General features: G+C 40.9%; 1 protein-coding gene and 1 long non-coding RNA gene across 4 annotated transcripts in view; one reads left to right on the forward strand and one right to left on the reverse strand.

The window, feature by feature from the left end:
- The first annotated feature begins 2,476 nt into the window (after positions 1 to 2,476).
- NAA25 (N(alpha)-acetyltransferase 25, NatB auxiliary subunit) overlaps positions 2,477 to 20,329 on the forward strand; it is a 42,700-nt gene continuing 24,847 nt past the window's right edge. Inside the window, exons 1-9 of the mRNA XM_030583450.1 lie at positions 2,477 to 2,567; positions 7,952 to 8,037; positions 8,917 to 9,055; positions 11,150 to 11,268; positions 14,755 to 14,829; positions 15,799 to 15,906; positions 17,375 to 17,453; positions 18,496 to 18,607; positions 19,919 to 20,008. Of these exons, the coding sequence (XP_030439310.1) occupies positions 2,510 to 2,567; positions 7,952 to 8,037; positions 8,917 to 9,055; positions 11,150 to 11,268; positions 14,755 to 14,829; positions 15,799 to 15,906; positions 17,375 to 17,453; positions 18,496 to 18,607; positions 19,919 to 20,008 (866 nt within the window). The 5' untranslated portion in view covers positions 2,477 to 2,509. The remainder of the gene's footprint in view (positions 2,568 to 7,951; positions 8,038 to 8,916; positions 9,056 to 11,149; positions 11,269 to 14,754; positions 14,830 to 15,798; positions 15,907 to 17,374; positions 17,454 to 18,495; positions 18,608 to 19,918; positions 20,009 to 20,329) is intronic.
- LOC115661186 overlaps positions 15,913 to 20,329 on the reverse strand; it is a 38,833-nt gene continuing 34,416 nt past the window's right edge. For all 3 annotated transcript variants that reach the window (XR_004003030.1, XR_004003031.1, XR_004003029.1), the window contains 2 exons: positions 18,322 to 18,412; positions 15,913 to 16,626 (listed from right to left, as the gene is read on the reverse strand). This is a non-coding gene — a long non-coding RNA (uncharacterized LOC115661186). The remainder of the gene's footprint in view (positions 16,627 to 18,321; positions 18,413 to 20,329) is intronic.

Consider the following 20,329-nt stretch of genomic DNA (forward strand, 5'->3'; position numbering starts at 1 on the left):
GACCCAATATGAAGGCATCTGTGAGAACAGTATGTCATCCTACCAAACAAACTTTCTAGGAAAATCTGTCTCTCCCATTTGCTGCATATACAATATTGTACAGTATGCTAAAATTAGAGCGCCACCTGGTGGCTCTACGTCAGTGACACAGGAGTATGAGCTACTCTCCCATAAATTCTTTTGAGAGCAGGAAACAAGGCATGATGTCATGAGGAAGGGAGTACCTGTTGGGTTTCTGGGAACTGGGCGGAAGGCCGCCCACTGCTAACAGATCCATGGGAGTAACCCAGCACCAGAAAGGGTTAATCTCCAAATAGTGAAACACTCTGCTTCCAATTATCAGTCCCTAAACCAAGCAGTACCCCTTCTCTAAATCTAACCTGGAGGGGGTTTGGTAGCTATTTAGAACACTTCTTAAGTGACATCTTTTTTTCTTCTGTGATTATGGCCTGAAGTCTGAAAGCTTTTTTGAGTATAAAATAATAATAATAAATACATACTTAGCACTGATTGTCACTTGGGCCTCGATGTGAGGTTGAATTTCTGATATTGGACAATACTTATCTACAGAGTTGCAGTGGACAAGACTGTCAGTTATTATTGTGTTACATGGTTATTTACAAACTTAAAGTTCAAATGATGAATGAAAATCTGAGGCAACTTTTGAACTGTCCTACCTGCCAGGAGTGGGGGATCTTGCAGCAACTATGTAAAGTGTGATGAGTGAGCTGTGTTGAATTTGGTGACAACAGTGTGATTTGATTTTGCCATTTGGCGAGGACTGAAGACAAAGGCAAACTTCACTGCTAACATAAGGAGAGGCAACTCAAGTTATACCACTGCTGAATTAGGCCCAGAAACTGTTCTCTGTGATGCTTCATCCTAATCTTGTAATTCTTCCTTATTTTTTACTTTCTTCATATTAATTTTTATTCTTCATAGACTAATTTGTATGGAGGAGTAAATAATATACATACATTACTAATTTACTGTACCTGAAAAGTTAAAAAGTGCCAGCTTGATTGCCCCAGAAGCTGAAATCTTCCTTATAACCTCCTACCAGATACAGCCTGAGAGTAGCAGTGGAAGCTCCCCCATGCTGCTTCAATCTTAACGTGAAACGACCATCTCTAGGAGTGAGAAGGTGGGCGTTCAAATTCTGAACCATTCAGTCCTTGGCCTCTCTGATGCCAACAAGCTAGCCAATCAATGTCAATTATTTTTGCCAGCCTGACCTTAGAGGGAGCTCTAGAAGGGATTGTGCCTCACCTAGTGCTTCAGCAGAGCTCTGCAGAAAACAGGAAATGCATGCCTGCTGGGCAATTTATGACTGTGCATCGTGCTGTCTCCACATCACAACTAGTCTCTTCTTAATTGGTGTGACATGGGAAACACTGCCCTGGCCTCACATCCTCACTGTTTCTTTTGAAAGCCTAGGGTGCACTAGCAAGGAAACATGGTGGCACAGACACTGCAGTTGTTCCTTGCCCCTCCACAGGAGACAGAAGAGCCAAGCCACACTGCCATATTTCTCCTGTGTGGAGAAGGCCAAGAGGACCCACTTCAGAGGAAGAAACTAAGGCAGTGATGTTGCAGGGCTACCTCATCTGCCTTTGTCATACTGGGTCAGACCAATGGTCCATCTAGCCCAGTATCCTGTCTTCTGATGGTGGTCTATGCCAGGTGCTTGACAGGGAATGAACCAAGTGATCCATCGCATTGTCCGCTCCCAGCCTTTGCACAGGACTCCAGAGTGAATGACAGTAAAAATGCAGCTCTCTGTGAATTGCAACGTGCTGGGAGCTGAAAAAGATTTTATCCAACTCCAACAGAAGGACGTGAGACAGGAGGAGCATGATTAATAAGACTTTGCATTTGTCTACGCTTATCATCCAAACCCCTCAAAGAGCTTTGCAAGGAGTAGAGAAAACTCCCAACTCCCTTCTGAAGTACTAGAATGATGATACGTGGCTGTGCAGCCAGGCCACTGCTTAGCAGCGGGTGGAAGGAGAACAGCTCACCGGCTGGACATGGCCATAGGCCTCAGTTACCTTGGGGGCAGGCGGGGACAAGCAGGGCTCGGAGTGGTCGCCCCAGGGCTGCTGTGAAGCTCTGCGCAGGCAGCCGGGGCCATGAAGAGCGGCCACCACCCTGCAGTGTTTTAGGCCCGGCAGCGCGCGCTGCGGGGGTGAGATGGGGGGGCCTGGGCGGCATCGTGCAAGGGCGGGAATAGGGGGCCGGCGACCTCAGCGCCCCGGGGAAATGCCCGGCCACGCGAGCCGGGGGGACACCGCGGTAGGCCCAACCCCGGCAGCCATGAGGCGAGACCCCCGGCCGGCCGGCGCTGTCACCACAGCCCGCGGGCTCTCGCGGGACACGGCCCGACAGGCCCTGTGGCGGTGGGGGAGGCCGCGGCCCGCCAGCCAGACCCGGCCTCTTTACCCTCCGCCCCGAGCCTGGCCGGTCCCGCCGGCGCGGCGGCTGCGCACTGCGGTTCTGCGCTCTCATCATGGCGGCGCGGGGCCATGTGCAGGACCCCAACGACCGGCGCCTCCGGCCTATCTACGGTACCGACCCCCCCTCGCCGGGGCTGCCCCCGCTCCGCGGCTGGCACCCGGCACCCCGCCCCCCAGACCAGGCCGCGCCGCGGCCAGGGCCTCGCGTGGTTCCCTCCGCGCGCCGCGCCGCGCCCCGCTGGGCCGGGAAGGGACGGAGACTCGGACGGGAAGGGCTAACGCTCCCCGCCCCCGAGCCCCTTGCCTGAGGGGGAGGCGGCCCTCTCCAGTGTCTTCTCTCGGGCGCCCTTCACCCCCCAGCTCTGCCCCCACTGGGGCCCCTCACCCCGTCCCAGCCGCTGCCCCCACAGGGGCCCTAAACCCCCATGTCTGCCCACAAGCCCTGGAGGCGGGGTGTGTCCCCTTGATTTCCCTCCTTATAACTTAGGGGACTAGATGCCCCAGTGTTAGGGGTTTGTTTTATAGAGGCAACTATTTCTCCCCCCACCCCCACCCCCCCAAAAAAAAAAAAGGTGTCCCAATTTTTCACACTTGCTATTTGGTCACCCTATCCCCATTATAAGCTCTGTTGTGCTGGTTTGCATCTGATATTGGAAATAACATGTGAAGGGGCTGATCGCTACTAAGCTTCCCTCCCTGAAGCACATGGGGCCACCATGGGGTAAAGAGGCTTTACATAGTGTAGACCCCCCCCTGCTTGGGCTAAGGAGGAGAGAATTTCTCCGCTTCTCCTTGTTCCTTACAAATCTGTGATTAATCATTATTGGTATTTTGAAGTGCTAAGCCCAGGGTTGCTAAAGGAGCTATTATTGCAAATTGTCAGTGATTTTATTTACATGGTGAGAAACTGAGGGATTGGCCCTTTCCTCCTCTACCCGGTTGATCTTTGACCTTATGTTACTGTTTAGCTCTCAACACCAAATTGGTACTGTTCAAGGTAAAACGTAAAGCGCATCCCTGCCCCAATTAGCTCTCAGTCTGTTAGGGTAGTATAGTGGTTTATATCTACAACTGGGAGCTGGGGAAGCTATTCATTATTTGCATGATAGTAGCACCCACAGTATACTAAGTGCTGGACACTATCCCTGCCACAAATAACTTCTTTCTCCTGCATTCCCCATCCAGAAACTGATCCCTGTCTTCAAATATTAATTTGTCACCAACATTAGAGAATGTTTTTGTCTTATTCCACTTCTATATATTTTTCCATAGGTTACATTACCCTTTGCTAAATATATTACCCCATGCTTTAACTTGCTGTGCAGCTTTAATATCCTTCCTGCCTTGTCTTCCCACACTTGGAAACCTCCCAATTCTCTAACTCTTGGGGGGAGGGAAGGGAATGGTATAATTTCTTAATGCAAAACACCCTTGGACAATTGCCATGTTAATTTCTTTTCCTCCTGGTTAAGAGAATTGTGTTCCCAGTTTATTTTGTTTTGCACAAAAGATTGGGAGACTTGTAAGAGTGGATGCATATTTTTTAATGCAGAATTGAGCTTTCTTTCCCCATCTGCCTTTGCAAACAAACATCAAATCTTCCCCATGCAAAACTGATTTTTAAGTTAGAAACTCATTTATCTGTGAAACTAAAAGGGATGAGAGAAGCCACACACTCTTTAAAGCTGTTGACTGAAATATTGGGGCACCTAGATATCATAGTAATGGCTATACAAAACTCAATAGAGAGAGAAAGCAGTGAAACTTTACAAGAGAGTAGTCTTGTTCAGCAACCTCCTGTCTTAAAAGTCTGCCTCAAAATATCCTTAAGTATTGCATGCAGTTCTTCTCCAGCTTTATTAGGAGGCACATTGGTTAAGAAAGTAGTAGAAAAAAATTGCTCTATATTTGTGCATGTGCCACACTGGGATATTGTTAAACTTCTAGAATCCCAGAACAGGTAATTTAGAGAGCGCAGAAAATATGCTTAACTTCCATATGCAAATAAATCACTGGTTAGAAACACAAGGGGAGTTGCATTTGGTTAGGGATGAACTTGTTTTCTTAAGTGCACCATTCATGTTTTAAGTATTTATCTCACAAAGAAAACTTTGCATTTAGACCCCTGCATCCCAGGTTGAGTTTTGGTGAAGTCAATGGATGCAGTTCTCTTTATGGGATTGGGGCCATAGCCACTTCTACTTGGTGTTAATTAAAATACTGTAAATAATACAAATATAAATACATTGTTATATTAAAGAAAAATAAACATTCCTTACAGAAATTGCAATTGTAGCTCTCTAGTTTGGTTCAGTGTGATGTGCTGAAAGTTTTTCTGAATTTTCTGTGGCATGCGCCGATTGCTGGGCTTTGTATGTAGTGATACATTTGCAAAGTAACTTCTTAAACTAGAAAAAATTCAAATATTAACTGTTAGAAAAACTATAACTTAAAAAATTAAGCCAGAAGATACTGAAATATACTGACATTTTAACTGAGATGTATTTTGATGTTTCAGCCCCTAGTAGTGTCAGAGAGAGTGTAATGCCTTTTAAAAGTGCAATGTGCTGAGTGCATAGTGTTGGTTCTTGAAAGCTTCACTGGGAACCTAAGGTGGTGTAGTTAATATTTGGTATTTATAGTCCTTAATACATGAAGCATGGCTTCTTAAACATGTAATTGTGTGGCTTTTATTAAAGGCCAAAAAGTAAACAGATTTTGTGTGTGGTGAAGGTTCTAGTTACTTTGCTTGTAACATCGCTTTTCTGTTTGTACTGTGTACTTGATTACTCGGGATGCCTTGACAGTTATGTCTATCTCTTATCTTAATTTGTTGTACATTAATCAGGAAGATAATTATGTTGCATTTCCGTTCATTTAAAATCTCCACTCATAGACTTGCTATTAATAATCTGTACTTCAATATTATTTTTTAGTTTAAGTACTTTTGTGATAAATGGAAGATGCCAGTTCTTTTGGTTCCTGAGAAACTTGTTCATGTTGTTGACAAGACATAGTCCTTATTCTGCTACTATTTAGAAAGCCTTGTGACTTGTGTGTTACACTGCTACCTATAGCAGAGATCTTATCAGTGCAGCTAGATAAGTTTAACAACCCCAAGACAGTCAGTGCAAACTGGATACTGAAGGAGCGTGTGTGTACCAGGAAATACAAATCTGTGAACCAAAAAACCCATCAATTTATAGTGAGGTTACCAGCTTGTTCTATTTCATAATTTTTAAAACGTCTGTATTTGGCAAATCTTTAAGGCAGTGGTCCCCAACGCAGTGCCCGCGGGCGCCAGGGCATCTGTGTGTGCCCACATACTGTCCAGCAAGCGAGCATCTGCCAAAATGCTGCCAAGAAGCAGCATCATCCAGAGGCGTCACCGCCAAAATGCCACTTATTTTTGATGGCGTCATCTCTGGATGCTGCTGCTTCTCAGCAGCATTTTGGCGGATGCTCATCCACCAGCTACAGTCCTCGGTGGCTTGTCATCCAGCGCCCGCCAGACGAGAAAGGTTGGGGTCCACTGCTTTAAGGTCTAACAAGTCTGGAAGGGCATTGGAGAGAGGTTGCTGTCCATCCTTTTCAGAACAGCCACGTCTTATAAAGTCGTAATATCATTTTACCCTGTTAGTTGAAATACTTGAAAGTTTTGTTTTAGTTAGAATGGACAGAGTGCACAATATGCGCTTAACTATACAATTCCCCTCCGCCCCCAGTTCATTTAGCAGTGCTTCAATTCTTTAGCATAGATACTACCACAGAGGCAAATGTTAAAGGCCATTGAATGTAAATCTCGGTAATATGGATATGAATTTTGTAGAATATGGCAGGAAATTACTAAGGGTCACCTTGTTAACTCAGTGGAATCCGTCCTTATAAGAAATGCAGTCCTAGCAAGAAAGTGTATAATTTAATTTCAGTTAGCTAGTGTTAGCTCCTTACCAGGAATTTAGAAGAAAATTAGGAACACTTCACTTATGCTTTTTGGCTCATTGGATACATCCCAGTTGTTTTACACTAGGTTTAGGTTAACAAGTCTCAAAAAGTCTGATGTGGTGCAAAGATTGAGTGGGTTTATTGTTCTCATCTCAGATTAATCTCTTATTCTGATTTCAGTAATTTTCAAATAATCTGGCTGTATCCCATTGGAGTTAGAACTGAGAATAATATGAAAATGAGAAAAGAAAAATTTAAACTGTAAAGCAACATTTTTCTAAAGGTATGTCAACACTGCAAAAAAAAAAAAAAAAAAAAAAAGATCCACTATGGCAGTAGGTCCTAGAGCCCAGGTCAACTGACTCAGATTCACAGGGTTTGCGCAGTGAGACTAAAAGTAATAGTGTAGACATTGCTGCTCAGGCTGGAGCCCAGGCTCTGAGACCCTCCCCCCTCACTGGGTTTCAGAGCCTGGGCTCCTGCCTAAACGGGAATGTCTGCATTGCTATTTTTAGCCGTGTAGTGTGAACCCAAGTCAGTTGACCCAGGTTTTTGTGCAGTGTTAGACATACCCTAAGAAATGAGAATAATGAAGTCTTGTTCATGACTTGAGGGAAGTCTACACTACAACATTAAGTCGACCTAAGTTAAGATGATGTACAGCCACCCACAGTTACTAAATAACTTTTGCATGTCCACACCGTGCTCCTTGAATTGGTGATGCATGTCCTTACCAGGAGCATTTGCACTGATATAATTGTCAGTGTGGGGCATTGTGGGATGGCTTCTGAATGGCAGCAACAGTTGATGTAAGCAATGCAGTGTCTGCACTGACACTGCCTTGACCTAACTACATTGGCCTGAGCACTACACCGCTCGCAGAGGTGGCGTTATTAAGTCAGTGTAGGGGGCGAGGTAAGTTGACGGGAGCAACATTTTAATGTAGACGCTTACAGATTGAGGTTGATGTAAGCTGCATTACGTCAAACTAACTCTGAAGTGTAGACCAGGCCATGGGCTGTTACATGCACAGCTACAGTAATAGAAAATAATAAATACTAATTGTGGAATAGTCTCCATGGAGCCAATGAAAGCCTCATTATCCGTTTACTGTAATAATAGATTGCAAATGTATTTTCAGATCTGATCTTCCACCACTTAAATCCATGGAAAGACTCCTGTTATCCCACCAAATTCACTTCTGCTTGTAACTAGAGCAAAAGATGTCAGCCTAGTCTTTAGTGGAGAGAGGCTCGTATCTGAACCCATTGTGCCTTGTCATATTATTATAATGTAGCCTGAGCTTTTATCAGGAAAGACCAAAAGAGTCTCTTACTGTACTTTGTGTTGGGATGACTGAAACTAGAACAAACGAGATATATTTCTAAAATGCACTGTGGAAATGGTCGCTGAACAGGCATTCAATAGTTGTGAACTGAACTGAACATTATCACTGTTAGAGCACAGACCTTCCCCCCTCCTTGAGATTAGGGAACAGATATCCATCTTTTCTTTGCTGTCAGTTGTAATCACTGTGTGTTTTTATGTAGATTATCTTGATAATGGCAATAATAAAATGGCAATCCAGCAGGCAGATAAACTGCTAAAAAAACACAAAGATCTTCACTGCGCTAAGGTAAGTTTGATTGCTCTTCATTACGTTAATTTACTGAACAGTTCTGAAATTTGGAGAAATTCTGCTGTCCCATTCAAGCTTCCAGTAATCTGTGATTTATTTTTTTAAACAGAGCCCACAATGTTTCTTAAAATCTTTCAGAAGGTTAATAGAACTCTTTAAATCATGTAATATCATGTTTGTTTGAAAATGTGTTAAGAAATGTTACTTTCTAAATTGCAAAATTCTGCCCTTTGACTGCTGTGATGTTACCAGGGATTCTGCTGTTGTATCCCTCTTTCAGGCTTCTGGCTACTGATGCAGCTGCTACTTGTCAAAGCTTTCCCAAGCTGCTGGAGAGTGAAACAGATGTGAATACATGTACTGTTAGTTTCTCTTCTGACCACATAGTTCTGAATAGCAGTAGTGAAAACTGGTGAGACTGGTTGGTTTTCACTCTGCTACAGCTGGGGAAAATTGAGTAGCAGCAAAAGCACTGAAACTGGCAGTCCACACAGACTGAGGAAGGCAGCACTGCATCATTTTACATCAGTGGTTTTCAACCATTTTTCATTTGCGGGCCCCTAAAAAATTTCGAGTGGAGGTGCAGACCTCATTAGAAATCTGAGATGTAGGTTGAAAACAACAGTTTTACACTATTCACATTTGGAAAGTTTTCTTCGCAATCATAAGGGTTACGCTCCCCCCCCCCTTTATTTTTATTTTATTAAATGGAAGCTTAGATTCTTCAGAAACTGATGACACTCACTTAGACAAGTCCCTTTCTCACCATGGGCAAGTGGATTTTTCTCTAATAATGATCCTTTGTTTCAAAATAAGTTTTTCTTCTGTAGATGGTGGCAATTTTTTTTAATGGCTGCTTCTTTATTACATGTGTAGGTTTTAAAGGCAATCGGCTTGCAGAGAACTGGGAAACAAGATGAAGCATTTGCTCTCGCACAAGAAGTAACAGCACTCGAACCTACAGATGACAACTCTTTGCAAGCACTAACTATCCTTTACCGGGAAATGCATAGACGTAGGTTTTTCTATTTTACTTTTCTCCTGCAAACTTCAGCTTCTTGATCATAATTATGTAACCTTTCCTTGCGGCTTCCTTTAAAATGAATTGTTGCCCAAAATTCAAAAGGAAATATACAAAGTCCAGTTTTCACACATGGGCGCTTTAATAGGTGGTTCAGACATGGGATTCAGATGCCCAGTTTGGCGCACAACTGCGTAAATGCCCCTTTGACATGGAAGTTTCTGTTTGATCATCTTAAAGCAAGATGTTCTGGTTAGGCTCCTATTGTTGAAAATTGGGTCCACAGTAATTTTAACATTGTATGTTAGTCATAATATCAAACAAATTCGTTCAAATTTATTCCAGCAAAAACCCTGTGATGTTATTGTTGTTACTTTAAATAGGAATAATGTAAATCATAAACAGCTTATACTGTATATGAACTTCAAAGAAGCAATTTAAAATAATGTATATAGACACAATCAAGGAATTTAGCCCCTCAAAATGGCTTTAGAATTGTGTTGCAGACTTAAAGGGGAAATCCTGACCTCTCCCTTTCCTGTTACTCTTGAAAACAATTCATCTGAATCATAACTTCTTGGGTCATTTACTAAACAAAGTTGTGCATGCTTACTACGAAATAGAAAGCATATGTGGTTTGGTTAGTCTGCAGCACAAGGAGATACTTTATCGCTATCCTGAGGATGTGTCAGTAATGTTCATCATCAGGTTTATTGCAGAAATGATTTTAGACTGAAAAACTGATTTTTTTTGACATGAGAAGGTGTAACTGTCCAGGGCCATTTCTTAACCTATAGCAACCTCTTGTGTCCTTTACTAGTTAATTTTCCAGTACATAATCTTTGCTTTGTTAAAGCACTTTTATTGTAATAATATGAAACCTCTTCATATCTGCCTTAAAATCTTTATTTCTACAATTCTTAACTTAAAAACCAGAAAAATATAAACATAAATAGAACTGAATGTAGTACACATAGAAATTAAATTATTCAAGAATATATAAAATCATACTAAACCTTATTAACAATAATACCTTGCACATATATAGTGCTTTTACGTGAAGAATTATTTGAATTTTTAAGAAAAGTACCTTCAATAATGATTGTGTGAGAAAGTACAAATAATTTTTGGGTGCGATGAGAAGAAGGGATGTTAAAATCTAATACAAATAGTGTTTAGGTATCCTAAATATCTAATCATAATAAGTCTATATTAATAGGTTTATCTTGAAATAAATTATCTTTGTATTCAATTATTAAAGGAGATGGAAAGCATAAAAGTCACTTGGGAAACATCAGGGCTTTTTAGTGTATAGCATAGTCGCTCCTAATACGTTCAGCAGTGGTTCTCAAACTGTATGTCAGAACCCCAAAGTTGGTCATGACCCCATTTTAATGGGGTTGCCAGGGCTGGCGTTAAACTTGCTGGGGCCTGGGGCCAAAGTGTCCCTTAACCCCCTCTGCCTGGGACCGGAGCTTTCAGTCGTAGGTGGCAGGCCTCAGGTTACAGCCCCTGCCCAGGGCCGAAGCCCTTTGGTTTTGCGCTCACCTCAGGGCAGCAGGGCTCAGGCTTCGGTCCCCCATCCTGGATTGTGTAGTGATTTTTGTTGTCAGAAGGGGTCGCAGTGCAATGACATTTGAGAACTGCTGCCTTAGAGAAGTTTCCTTAAAACAATTTAAACCTGAGGAATTAATTCTGTGTCTTAATAAATCATTTGTTTAAAGTAGACAGTCTCCTCGTGACCCAAGTACAAATCTTGAACTGGTGTAATGCCCCAAAATGGGTGAATTTGGAAGTTTTTTAACCCCAACACGTGATGTACCTGAAAGCATTCAGTACGGTTCTGAATGTTTTAGTCTTTTTATTTATTTACTCATTTTACACACACACTTTTTTTCTAAACATTTCTCTTTCTTGCCTACTGTGTGTTTGTGGGTCTTGCGGTGCTGGGGGAGATACACTCAACACCTGTAAAAACTGGTCTGAATGAATTACTCTGAAAAGTATCCCAGATGTTATCTTGAGGTAGCTGCTTTATAACTTTATATTCCAAATGTGCGTGAACTGAAACATCTGTGTTTGGTTTAGCGGAGTTGGTAACAAAACTTTACGAGGCAGCTGTAAAGAAGGTTCCCAACAGTGAGGAGTATCATTCTCATCTCTTCATGGCCTATGCCAGGGTCGGGGAATACAAGAAAATGCAACAGGTACCTTCATCCATTTCAGTTACAGTCATCGTAGGTGTCGCATTTAACAATAGTGGGGGCATAGTTCTTAGACAGAAGTGTGGTTTTTGTTTTGTTTTTTCCTCCAGTTGATGGTCGCCAATGAAAAGACATAACTAATAAATCTAACATTTCCCTAACGCTCTTTTCTGTATCATACTGTATTAGTGACCAGCACCTTTTAAAATTATATTTAATTTTCTAGAAAGCTGAGCTGAATCAATATTAAAATTCTACGTCATGATTAAATATTTGATACAGGGTTGCTTAGACAGAACTACTATTCAGGTTTTTGTTTTTATATAAAAGACAGTTGCTTCCTTTCCCCTTAAAAAAGGGATAACTTTATGAACTGTAGTCTGTACTGATGCAGTATGTTGGCTGGCCTACTTGGCATAGTAGCTTCCTATTGATACTTATATCAGAGAGTACTAAGCTTACACATAAGGGAGTGTATTAGGCAGGAATATTTAGCTTTACTGAGAGCTCCAAAGGGCCACAATGTCGAATAATGTACAAACTTTTAAAGTTTTCTTTATTCCTTTTTTTTTTGCCTGCACTCTTATCTCTGGAAACCAGTGTGGAATTAAACTGTGCAGCTTGTATTTTAGTAGAAGAAAAGCTTAGTTGTTTTTTCTTTACGTGCATCTTCGTTTTCAGTTGGCAAGACAATCTCATGCCTGTTAGTTTTGTTTTTCATTCTTCCCAAATTAGGTGCCTGGAGAATGCCTATAAATGGAAGTTTCTTTTCAAAGCGTACGCATACTCCCTCTTTTATGTATAAAAAAGCACAGGGAAGCAGGCAAATTGATTCCAGGCTCTCTCTTCCCACTGTGATAAGGTGACTCGAATCTCTGTACAAAGACCCTGTCTCCTCAACCAAAAAATAGAGTTGAACAATGGTGATTAATCTCTAAGTGGCTTAATTCGATTGGGTACTGAATCATTGGTATATATGGTGCCTTAGAGAATTATTAACTTTTTATCTAATGACTCTTCATAAAAGGCTTAAATCTGCCATATCATTGTAAAATCATTGTGTCTCATTTCAGATCTGTCCTGAATTGGTAGGTTAATTTAGACTGCTACTTAAAAATAGTTCTTATTTTACTAAGTACTTTCAGTATTAATTTAAAAATAGCTGTGGATTGACCACAGCACCAGGGAATGTATCTGGTTTGCTAATCCCTAAATTTGCTACGACTGTGCTTGTTACCCACTTGACCCATGTCAGTGAGACTGAAGTCTCAGAACAACCGACTACAACAATCTCTTGCAAGCTTTGACATTGCACTGATTTACACACCTCACCAAGTTACAGCTATATTAATCAGAGGGAAATATATATGCCTGCAAAGTGCTAAATACCAATACAGAGAGATCTGATTTATTCTTGTTTGACGTACCTGCATCTGAATATCAAAACAATTTTGGATTTACAATTTTTTCATACTAAAAGGGCTAGATTCTAGTCTGACTTGCAATCTATCATGCACTCCATGATATTGCACTTGGGCAGAAAGAGAACTTTTGAGATATGCTTTGATAGTTGTGAGTTGGATATTAATCTAATCTTAAAATTTTGCTTGTTTTAATGGATTTTTTTTGTTTGCATAGATAGAGGCTTCAAATAATTCTTGATTGGCCTTGACTTTAATGTCTTAAATAAGGATTATATTTATACTGCTAAATGGGAACACAGAATTTAGTTTGCTTCATGCTTGCTTATGTTAAAAATGATTGTGCATGTCATTTTTATTTTGGGTTTTACGAAAAAAGTCAGTTACTGCCATAATTTTTATATACGATACTCTTTATATATAATTCTAGACAGCCCTCTGTGTCTTTTCCATTTAAAGAACTTGTTGATTTCAAAAGAAACAGGCATAAGCATGCATTTACATTTCAGGCTTCAAAATCGTTAGGATCCTGAGATCTCTAATAATGTCAGGCCATCTAAAAATGAAGTCTGTTGCTCTCCCAGATTAGCAGTGCTAAGGAGGTAAAAGGTCTAGAAAATGATGAATTGGTCTATGGGTAAAGTGTGCTTAATTTATGGCTGAGTTAAGCAAAGTCCTTTTTTGCTGCTCTGACAGCTACATTGATTGTGTAGAACTCTGACCAGAATCTTTTTTTAAAAAAAAAGCTTTTTGCATAGATTTACTGTGATGCAGACATCCTTCAGTAAGAAACCTCGTTGTTTACCCTAGGCCAATATATAATGCTACTTTATTAGCTGTATATGAAATCTGAAATTCAGACATTTCACCTTCTAATAATTGTATTCTTAGCTGGAATATTGAATGGAAAATACCAGTCTTATATGGATACAAAATGTTACGTAAATGCTAAATATTCTGTTCAGACCCCTGTACAAACATGTATCTGATTAGATTGTCTAGTTTGGTAATGCTCGTAAATGGCAAACATAGGGTGTTTTTGAATGGGTATCTACTACTGCACCTAAGGATTCAAAGGGATTCAGACTTCAGACAGAGATTGACTGAATGGAGGGTGAGAATAAACCATCTTCTGTTGCATCCTGTCAGACTTTAAATGAAAGACCTGAAAAAGGGAATCAGTCTCACTATGGGATTGGCCCTGTTTTGAGCAACGGGTTGGACTGGATGACCTCCTGAGGTCCCTTCCAACCCTGATATTCTACGATTATAATCTGAAAACAGACAGGAAACAATTTGTAGAAATGAACAAGAAATAGAGTGTGTTTCTTGCAAAAGTAGCTTACCTAATGTAAAATATTATATACTATGTGTAGATGTAATTTATCAATTTAAAAACTCGGAAGTAAATGTAGGAAAGTTTAGTCTTCATTTATTTAGAGACATAATGCATGTGTGAGAAATGTGTGACTAAGAATAGCTTCCATTCTAAGTTAAGTAACTGAAGACTTGGCTGTCTGTTGATATTTAGGGCCATATTTTCAACTGGGTATCTCTTCAGCTGTGTCTTGTGCCACATGCCTTCAAAATCGGAACACATGCATGTGCAAGTTAAAAATGTTCAAATGCAGGTGTTTATATTTGCAGGGCATGCGCTTGGTTTTATGTATACAATTGAACATGTGCAAAAATGGAGACAGAGCTGAAAACTTCCCTTAATCTGCCCAAGTAGGTAGTGTGTGTACACACGCATGCACCCTGCATCTAAAGCTATAGACTCTTCAAAAAATCACTCTTCTAGAAATGCCTTTCCAGGCGTGCTGAAGCTATAATACACTTTAAAAAGTAGCAGCAGATGGAAGGAGAGAAACTGCATAACTACCAACATAGATCTCGGTGGAGGGTGTTTCCTAGGGAGTATATCCAGTTGGGGTTAATAAATTCTTATCTGGTCACTAATCCTCAGGAATTGTTTGTCACTGTTGTCATCACTCTTTCACTTTCTATAATGCAGCTTATAAATTGAAGTATTTTTGAAATGATGGATACATGTCTTTATATTTTTCAGGCTGGAATGGCACTTTATAAGATTGTCCCCAAAAACCCTTACTACTTTTGGTCTGTGATGAGCCTAATTATGCAGGTGAATACAGCATTTTAATTTAATTAAAGACTTTAACGTGGCTGTAATGTTAATATTGAGATGTTCTGGGTGTTTTCACATTATGAGAAATACCCAATAGCTTTCTTAAATAAGCTGTCTGGCTGTCTGCCAGCATTGTAGGGTGCTACTGTTTCTGTATAAAGTCAGTATAAACACTGAGCCCTCCTCAAATCTATATTTTCTGTGTGGTCCAGAAACTTACCTGGTATTGCTCATCTCCTAGATGTCAAGATTCCTACAACAATAAAATCAAAATATGCTATTTTGCACTAGCACAGATAACAGACTTGAGCGTTAATCAAACTTCCTGACAGACCTCCTTTAGGGTGTGTCTGTGCTATGGACTTGCAGTGGTACTGCTGCAGCTGCACGACTGTAAAGTCTCCCATGTAGCCGCTCTGTGCCAGCAGGAGAGAGCTGTCTCGTCAGCATAATTAAACCACCCTCAACGAGTGGCCGTAGCTATGTTGGCGGGAGAGTGACTCCCACCGACATAGCACTGTCCACACTGGCACTTTTGTCAGTGAAATTTATTTCAGTCAGTAGGGGAGGTTCACACCCCTGACGACAGAAATGCTAGTATAGATATAGCCTTAGTCAGGCAAAAAATAAACATGGAAATAATAATTGTATGCTTTGAAATAATTTGATTGTAGAAGAAATGAATTCAGTAAGTGACTGTTGTATTTTTATTGATAACATGCTGTCTGTTACATTGTTCTGAGACTCAGATTGTGAAGAGTGAGCACTTCATTGTACCATCAGTTGCTTCCCCAGCAGCATGTTTTACAAAACGCTGTGTCCATGCATGTAGCTGATGGTAGCCCTGATGGGTATTTTGTGTGTTGTTGCGTGTGTCATGTTTCCTGCGTGATGAAAAAAATTATTTTGAGTTGGACAATAGGAAAGGCTGATAAATTGCTACAGTAATTCTTCTCTCTCCCCTAGTCTATTTCAGCACAAGATGAAAACCTCTCCAAAACAATGTTTTTGCCCCTAGCTGAAAGAATGGTGGAAAAAATGGTGAAGGAGGATAAGATTGAAGCTGAGGCTGAGGTAAGATTTGCAAATGTGTTTTCTACTTGATTTGAGCATCGTTAACACATTGTATGAGCTTTATGTTGTGCTAACAATATAGCTTAATGGCTTTGTATAGCATACCTAATACTGAGTCTGGTTCCCATTATAGTGCTCTGTAACCTTTTTATTATTAAGTACCCAAAGTAGATGGCTTGCTGGTGATCGAGGGGGAGCTGGCTGGTCAATGCTGGCTCTCTATTTCCAGCTGGTAACTATCAATAAAAACAGCTCCAAATATTACTCACTTAATATTCCTGTTCAAGGGAAGGAATTGCTGTGGTTGCCACAGGGATGTTATGTGATTGCTAGTGTAAAGGAAGGTGGCCTATGCAGACATGACTAGAGAGGACATGGACAGTGAGAGAAACTATTAAAGTGTGACCCGCTCTATTTAATGTTTAAGAACCCCTAAGATAGAAAACAAGTTCGCTGCCTCAGAAGAACTCACAAACTTAATACAAATACATTGCAGCCAGGGATTCTAGTTTTCAGTTTAAACCAAAAACAGTAGCTTTTGAGACAATTGCAGTAGTAACTTCAAAAGCTGACTTTGAGAAATCATAGAAAGGTCAGATTCTTTCAAAGGGACTGTCAGTGAAATACATGTCCTGTTCACTTTTTCCGCTGGTACGCATCCTGTCCGTGCTCTCTGGCTTCTCCTCTTGGTCAAACAAAGCAGTATGGTCAGCAGCTTTTCTTATGTGGTTACACACAGCGCAAAAACATGGGAGACAAAAGAAATGTTGATATTCACATTTGTTTAAAAAATGGATTTTCATTGCTAATTACACAGACTTCTGCAGTCAAGTGAACCTATATAACAATTTTCTGGGAGGTCACAAGGTGCAAAACTAATCAATAACACAATGACAGTGAGTAAAAATCAGAACTGAAAACTGGAATTTAGTTGAACAGGACAGCAATGTAGATGCAAAGAGGGGGAATATCAGCAATGCATTTATAAGCACAGGAGGCCACATGACCAAAGAGAGTTTTGAGAAGAGAAACTGAGAAAGGAGAAAGTGATTGGTGTACAGAAAGTAGGAGACTGCTGCAAGCTCAGCCTGAAATAAGATGTGAAGCAGGGAGCAAGAGGAGGAAGACAAAGGGAGCAGTGTGGAGAGAGGATATAGAGAAGCATAAGGAATGAAAGGGTGTGGAAGGAAGTGAGGGCAGAGGATGTAGGTAGCGTAAAATTGAGAAGAGTTCATTGCTAGATGAAGTGATTCCTTTGTAGTGTTTGTTAAAGCCCAGGGGATCTTTAGGATTAGAGGATGTTAAATTAAATTCTTGAATTTTCCTTTCTGGTGGCTGTTAGACAGTTTTACAGACAGCATTGATTTTCTCCTCTTCCTAATGACAAAAGCACAAACTATTTTTATTTCCAGACACTTTTCACTTGTTTTACTTCCAAATGTCAGTGTATCCAAATCTTTCTTCTAAGGTTGAACTTTACTACATGATACTCGAACGTTTGGAGAAGTATCAGGAAGCCTTGGATGTTGTTAGAGGAAAACTAGGAGGTAACTTATCTTTCAACGCACTCAGTCAATTAACAGCCCCAGCTGTGCAGAGGTTTGTCCCAGGTCTTTTGCTGGGAACTTGTCTTATGTGGATTTAATTGATCTGCACGTGTACTCGTTTAAAGATAACTTTAAAATAACTTAACTCATACCAGTAACACACCTTGAGCCCTATTCTGCAGATTTTCTCACTGGTTTCATCAGACTGCTTGTGGTATTACTACACTCAAGAGTGTTTGCAGCATCAATTCCATTATCTGTGTTAAAGTAGCAGCATGTTGACAAAGGGCAATTATCAGATTAACATAACTGAGCCCACAAAATCCCATCATATCAGCTCACAGCTACCATCTTAGAATCAGTGCTGCTAGGGATGGCATTATATCCCTTCCTCCTGGATGGTTTTAGAGCTTATTTTTCTACCACAAAAGTGAATTTGAAGCTTAAGAGCAGCCAGAATATCAAGGTTCCAGTCAGACTCTACAGTTCTGCACCCAGTCCTATGTCCTTTTAAGGGAAAGTTTTGCATCCAGGCCCAGCAGCCTCTGAGCCATACTTCTAACAGAAAAAGGAGAATAGTGATATGTTGTTGAGAAGATTGTTTTAATAGAGTTTCTGTCCCTCCTTATGTCATATGTTGACCAATAATTAGGCATAAAATGTTTTCTTTCTAATCACAAGTTCAGCGCTTTCCTCAGTTGGAAAATAGGTGCTGATCCAGCAAAGAGTTTCTAGCGCTGATGCAGCAAGTTGAGGTACTAGGCCTGAAGAATAATTAAATGTTAGGACTCCCAGCTTTTCAGTGACAAAGCACTCATTTCTAGCACCATTGGCCAGCAAGATATAGGACCTTAAATCCATTACTGACCTCTTGGTTTAGCAGTGCTTTTTGGCATTGATCCTGGACTTCAGTCCTGGCCCTCCAGTCTCAGAGAAGAATGTGTTTTCTCTCTTGCATCCTGTGTAGGATAAGATACTTTGTTCTAAAAGTTTTTAAAGGAAAATGGTGGATGAAATAAATTCACAACTCTTTCTGATTTAGAGAAGTTGACTAGTGAGCTCCAGAGTCGAGAGAATAAGTGTATGGCGATGTATAAGAAGCTATGCAAGTGGCCAGAATGCAATGCACTGTCCAGGAGGTTGCTGCTGAAAAAGTAAGTTGTGTTCACATCTGTGCTACTGACTCACTCTGTGACCTCGGACAAGTCACGTCACCACAGTACCTCAACTGCTTGTCTCTCCAGGTTTGAGACTGAATGCTTGAAAAGCGTTTCGAGATCCTCTGATGAAAACTGCTAAGACTGCAAATTATCTTTAGTTCACATGGGAGCTCCACTAACTTTCAGAGTGAACAAATGAGTTGTGTAACATGTGCTTTCCTGAAATAAACAAATTTCATTCTCTGTTTCCAGAGGGCCATAGCTTGCTGTTCAACATACTAATTTTCAGAAAAAATGCGAACATGTACTTGAATTTCATTTCCTACAACTATTTCCTACAATCTAGTTCTCTTAATCTGCCAGGCTTCCTTCTGGTGTCTGATTTACACTGCCACTTAAGTCAGTGTGACTTGTGTCACTAAGGGGTGTGAAAACGATGGGACAGTGCTCTCTCATCGGCATAGCATTCGTTCACCAGATGCGCTACAGTAGTGTAGCTGAATCGGTGCAGCTGCACCCATGTAGCACAGCAGTATAGACTTGCCTTGGAAATGCATCTACTGCTTTAAACATGTCAGTGTATCAGAACAGAGCAAATCAGGATGATCAGATCTGCCTCTGAGTGCAGTCATGAGGGCTTGTTGTAAGGACTAGGTCACAGTTAATGGGATTTATAGTGAATCCACTCTGAAGCTGCCGTCCAAGAGATCAAAAACATCTTACTTAGAAGAACTGTTTTTAACAAAAGGTCGAACATAACTGTAGTGGAAATCCTGCCTAGAGTCTTCGGGAGGGGCTACGGGGATGACCTAGCAACAGCTAAGGTTACTACAACTGAAACATTAGATAGAGAGAGACAAGTTTTCAGTTTACTTTGCACATTCTGCGGCACTTGGTATATAGTCAATTTCACTTGTTTGTTGATGGTCAGATGCATTTCCTAACTCCTACATTAGCATTTTGGTGGTGCTACTCTTGAACCTGCACATTCCCTTGTTGGAAAGGCCTTTATAAATGTTAATGGGAGCCAAAATATTGTAAAATAACTTAAAATATAAATCTGGACAAGCTTTGTCAGAAACTTGAGTTTCTTGAAATATGTTGATTTTAGAAACCTCTGGTTAACAATGCCCCTCTAAGATGGGAAATTGTCTAGTGGAAATGGTTCTTAGTGCGTTTTTTCCTATGTGTTTTATTTGTTCTGTGACTTGCAAGATCTAACAATGTTTTTATAAAGGAGTAGACTTGCATGTATGTGTAACATTATTTGCACTTTCCTTAATTTTGCTCCTTGCCTGTTTTTAGCTCAGATGATTGGCAGTTCTATATAATTTACTTTGATTCAGTCTTTCAACTCATTGACAAATCCTGGACTCCTCCAGCAGAAGGAGAGCAGTAAGTCAACTACTATCCCTGAGGGGTTTTTCCTCTGCATATAGTAGATGTCAAAATTGTAGTTTGCCTCTTGATAGTTTTACTTTAATGAAGGGATGGGCAATTTTAAGGTAGTTGAGGGCCACAAAACCCACTAAAACCATTGATGGGCTGGGGTTTGAGACTTGGAGGTTGGGTCCTACCCCCCACGGGAGTGTTGGGAATGAACTTACCTTGTGGCAGCATATCCTGTCCTTCAGAGTTGAGCTCAGCTCCCTGCTCCGGAACTTTGGCTCTTGCCACAGTGTCCCCTAACACATGAGTAGGTGGGACTCTCCCCCT

Source organism: Gopherus evgoodei, chromosome 13, assembly GCF_007399415.2.
Source record: "Gopherus evgoodei ecotype Sinaloan lineage chromosome 13, rGopEvg1_v1.p, whole genome shotgun sequence".
NCBI classification, from domain to species: Eukaryota; Metazoa; Chordata; order Testudines; family Testudinidae; genus Gopherus; species Gopherus evgoodei.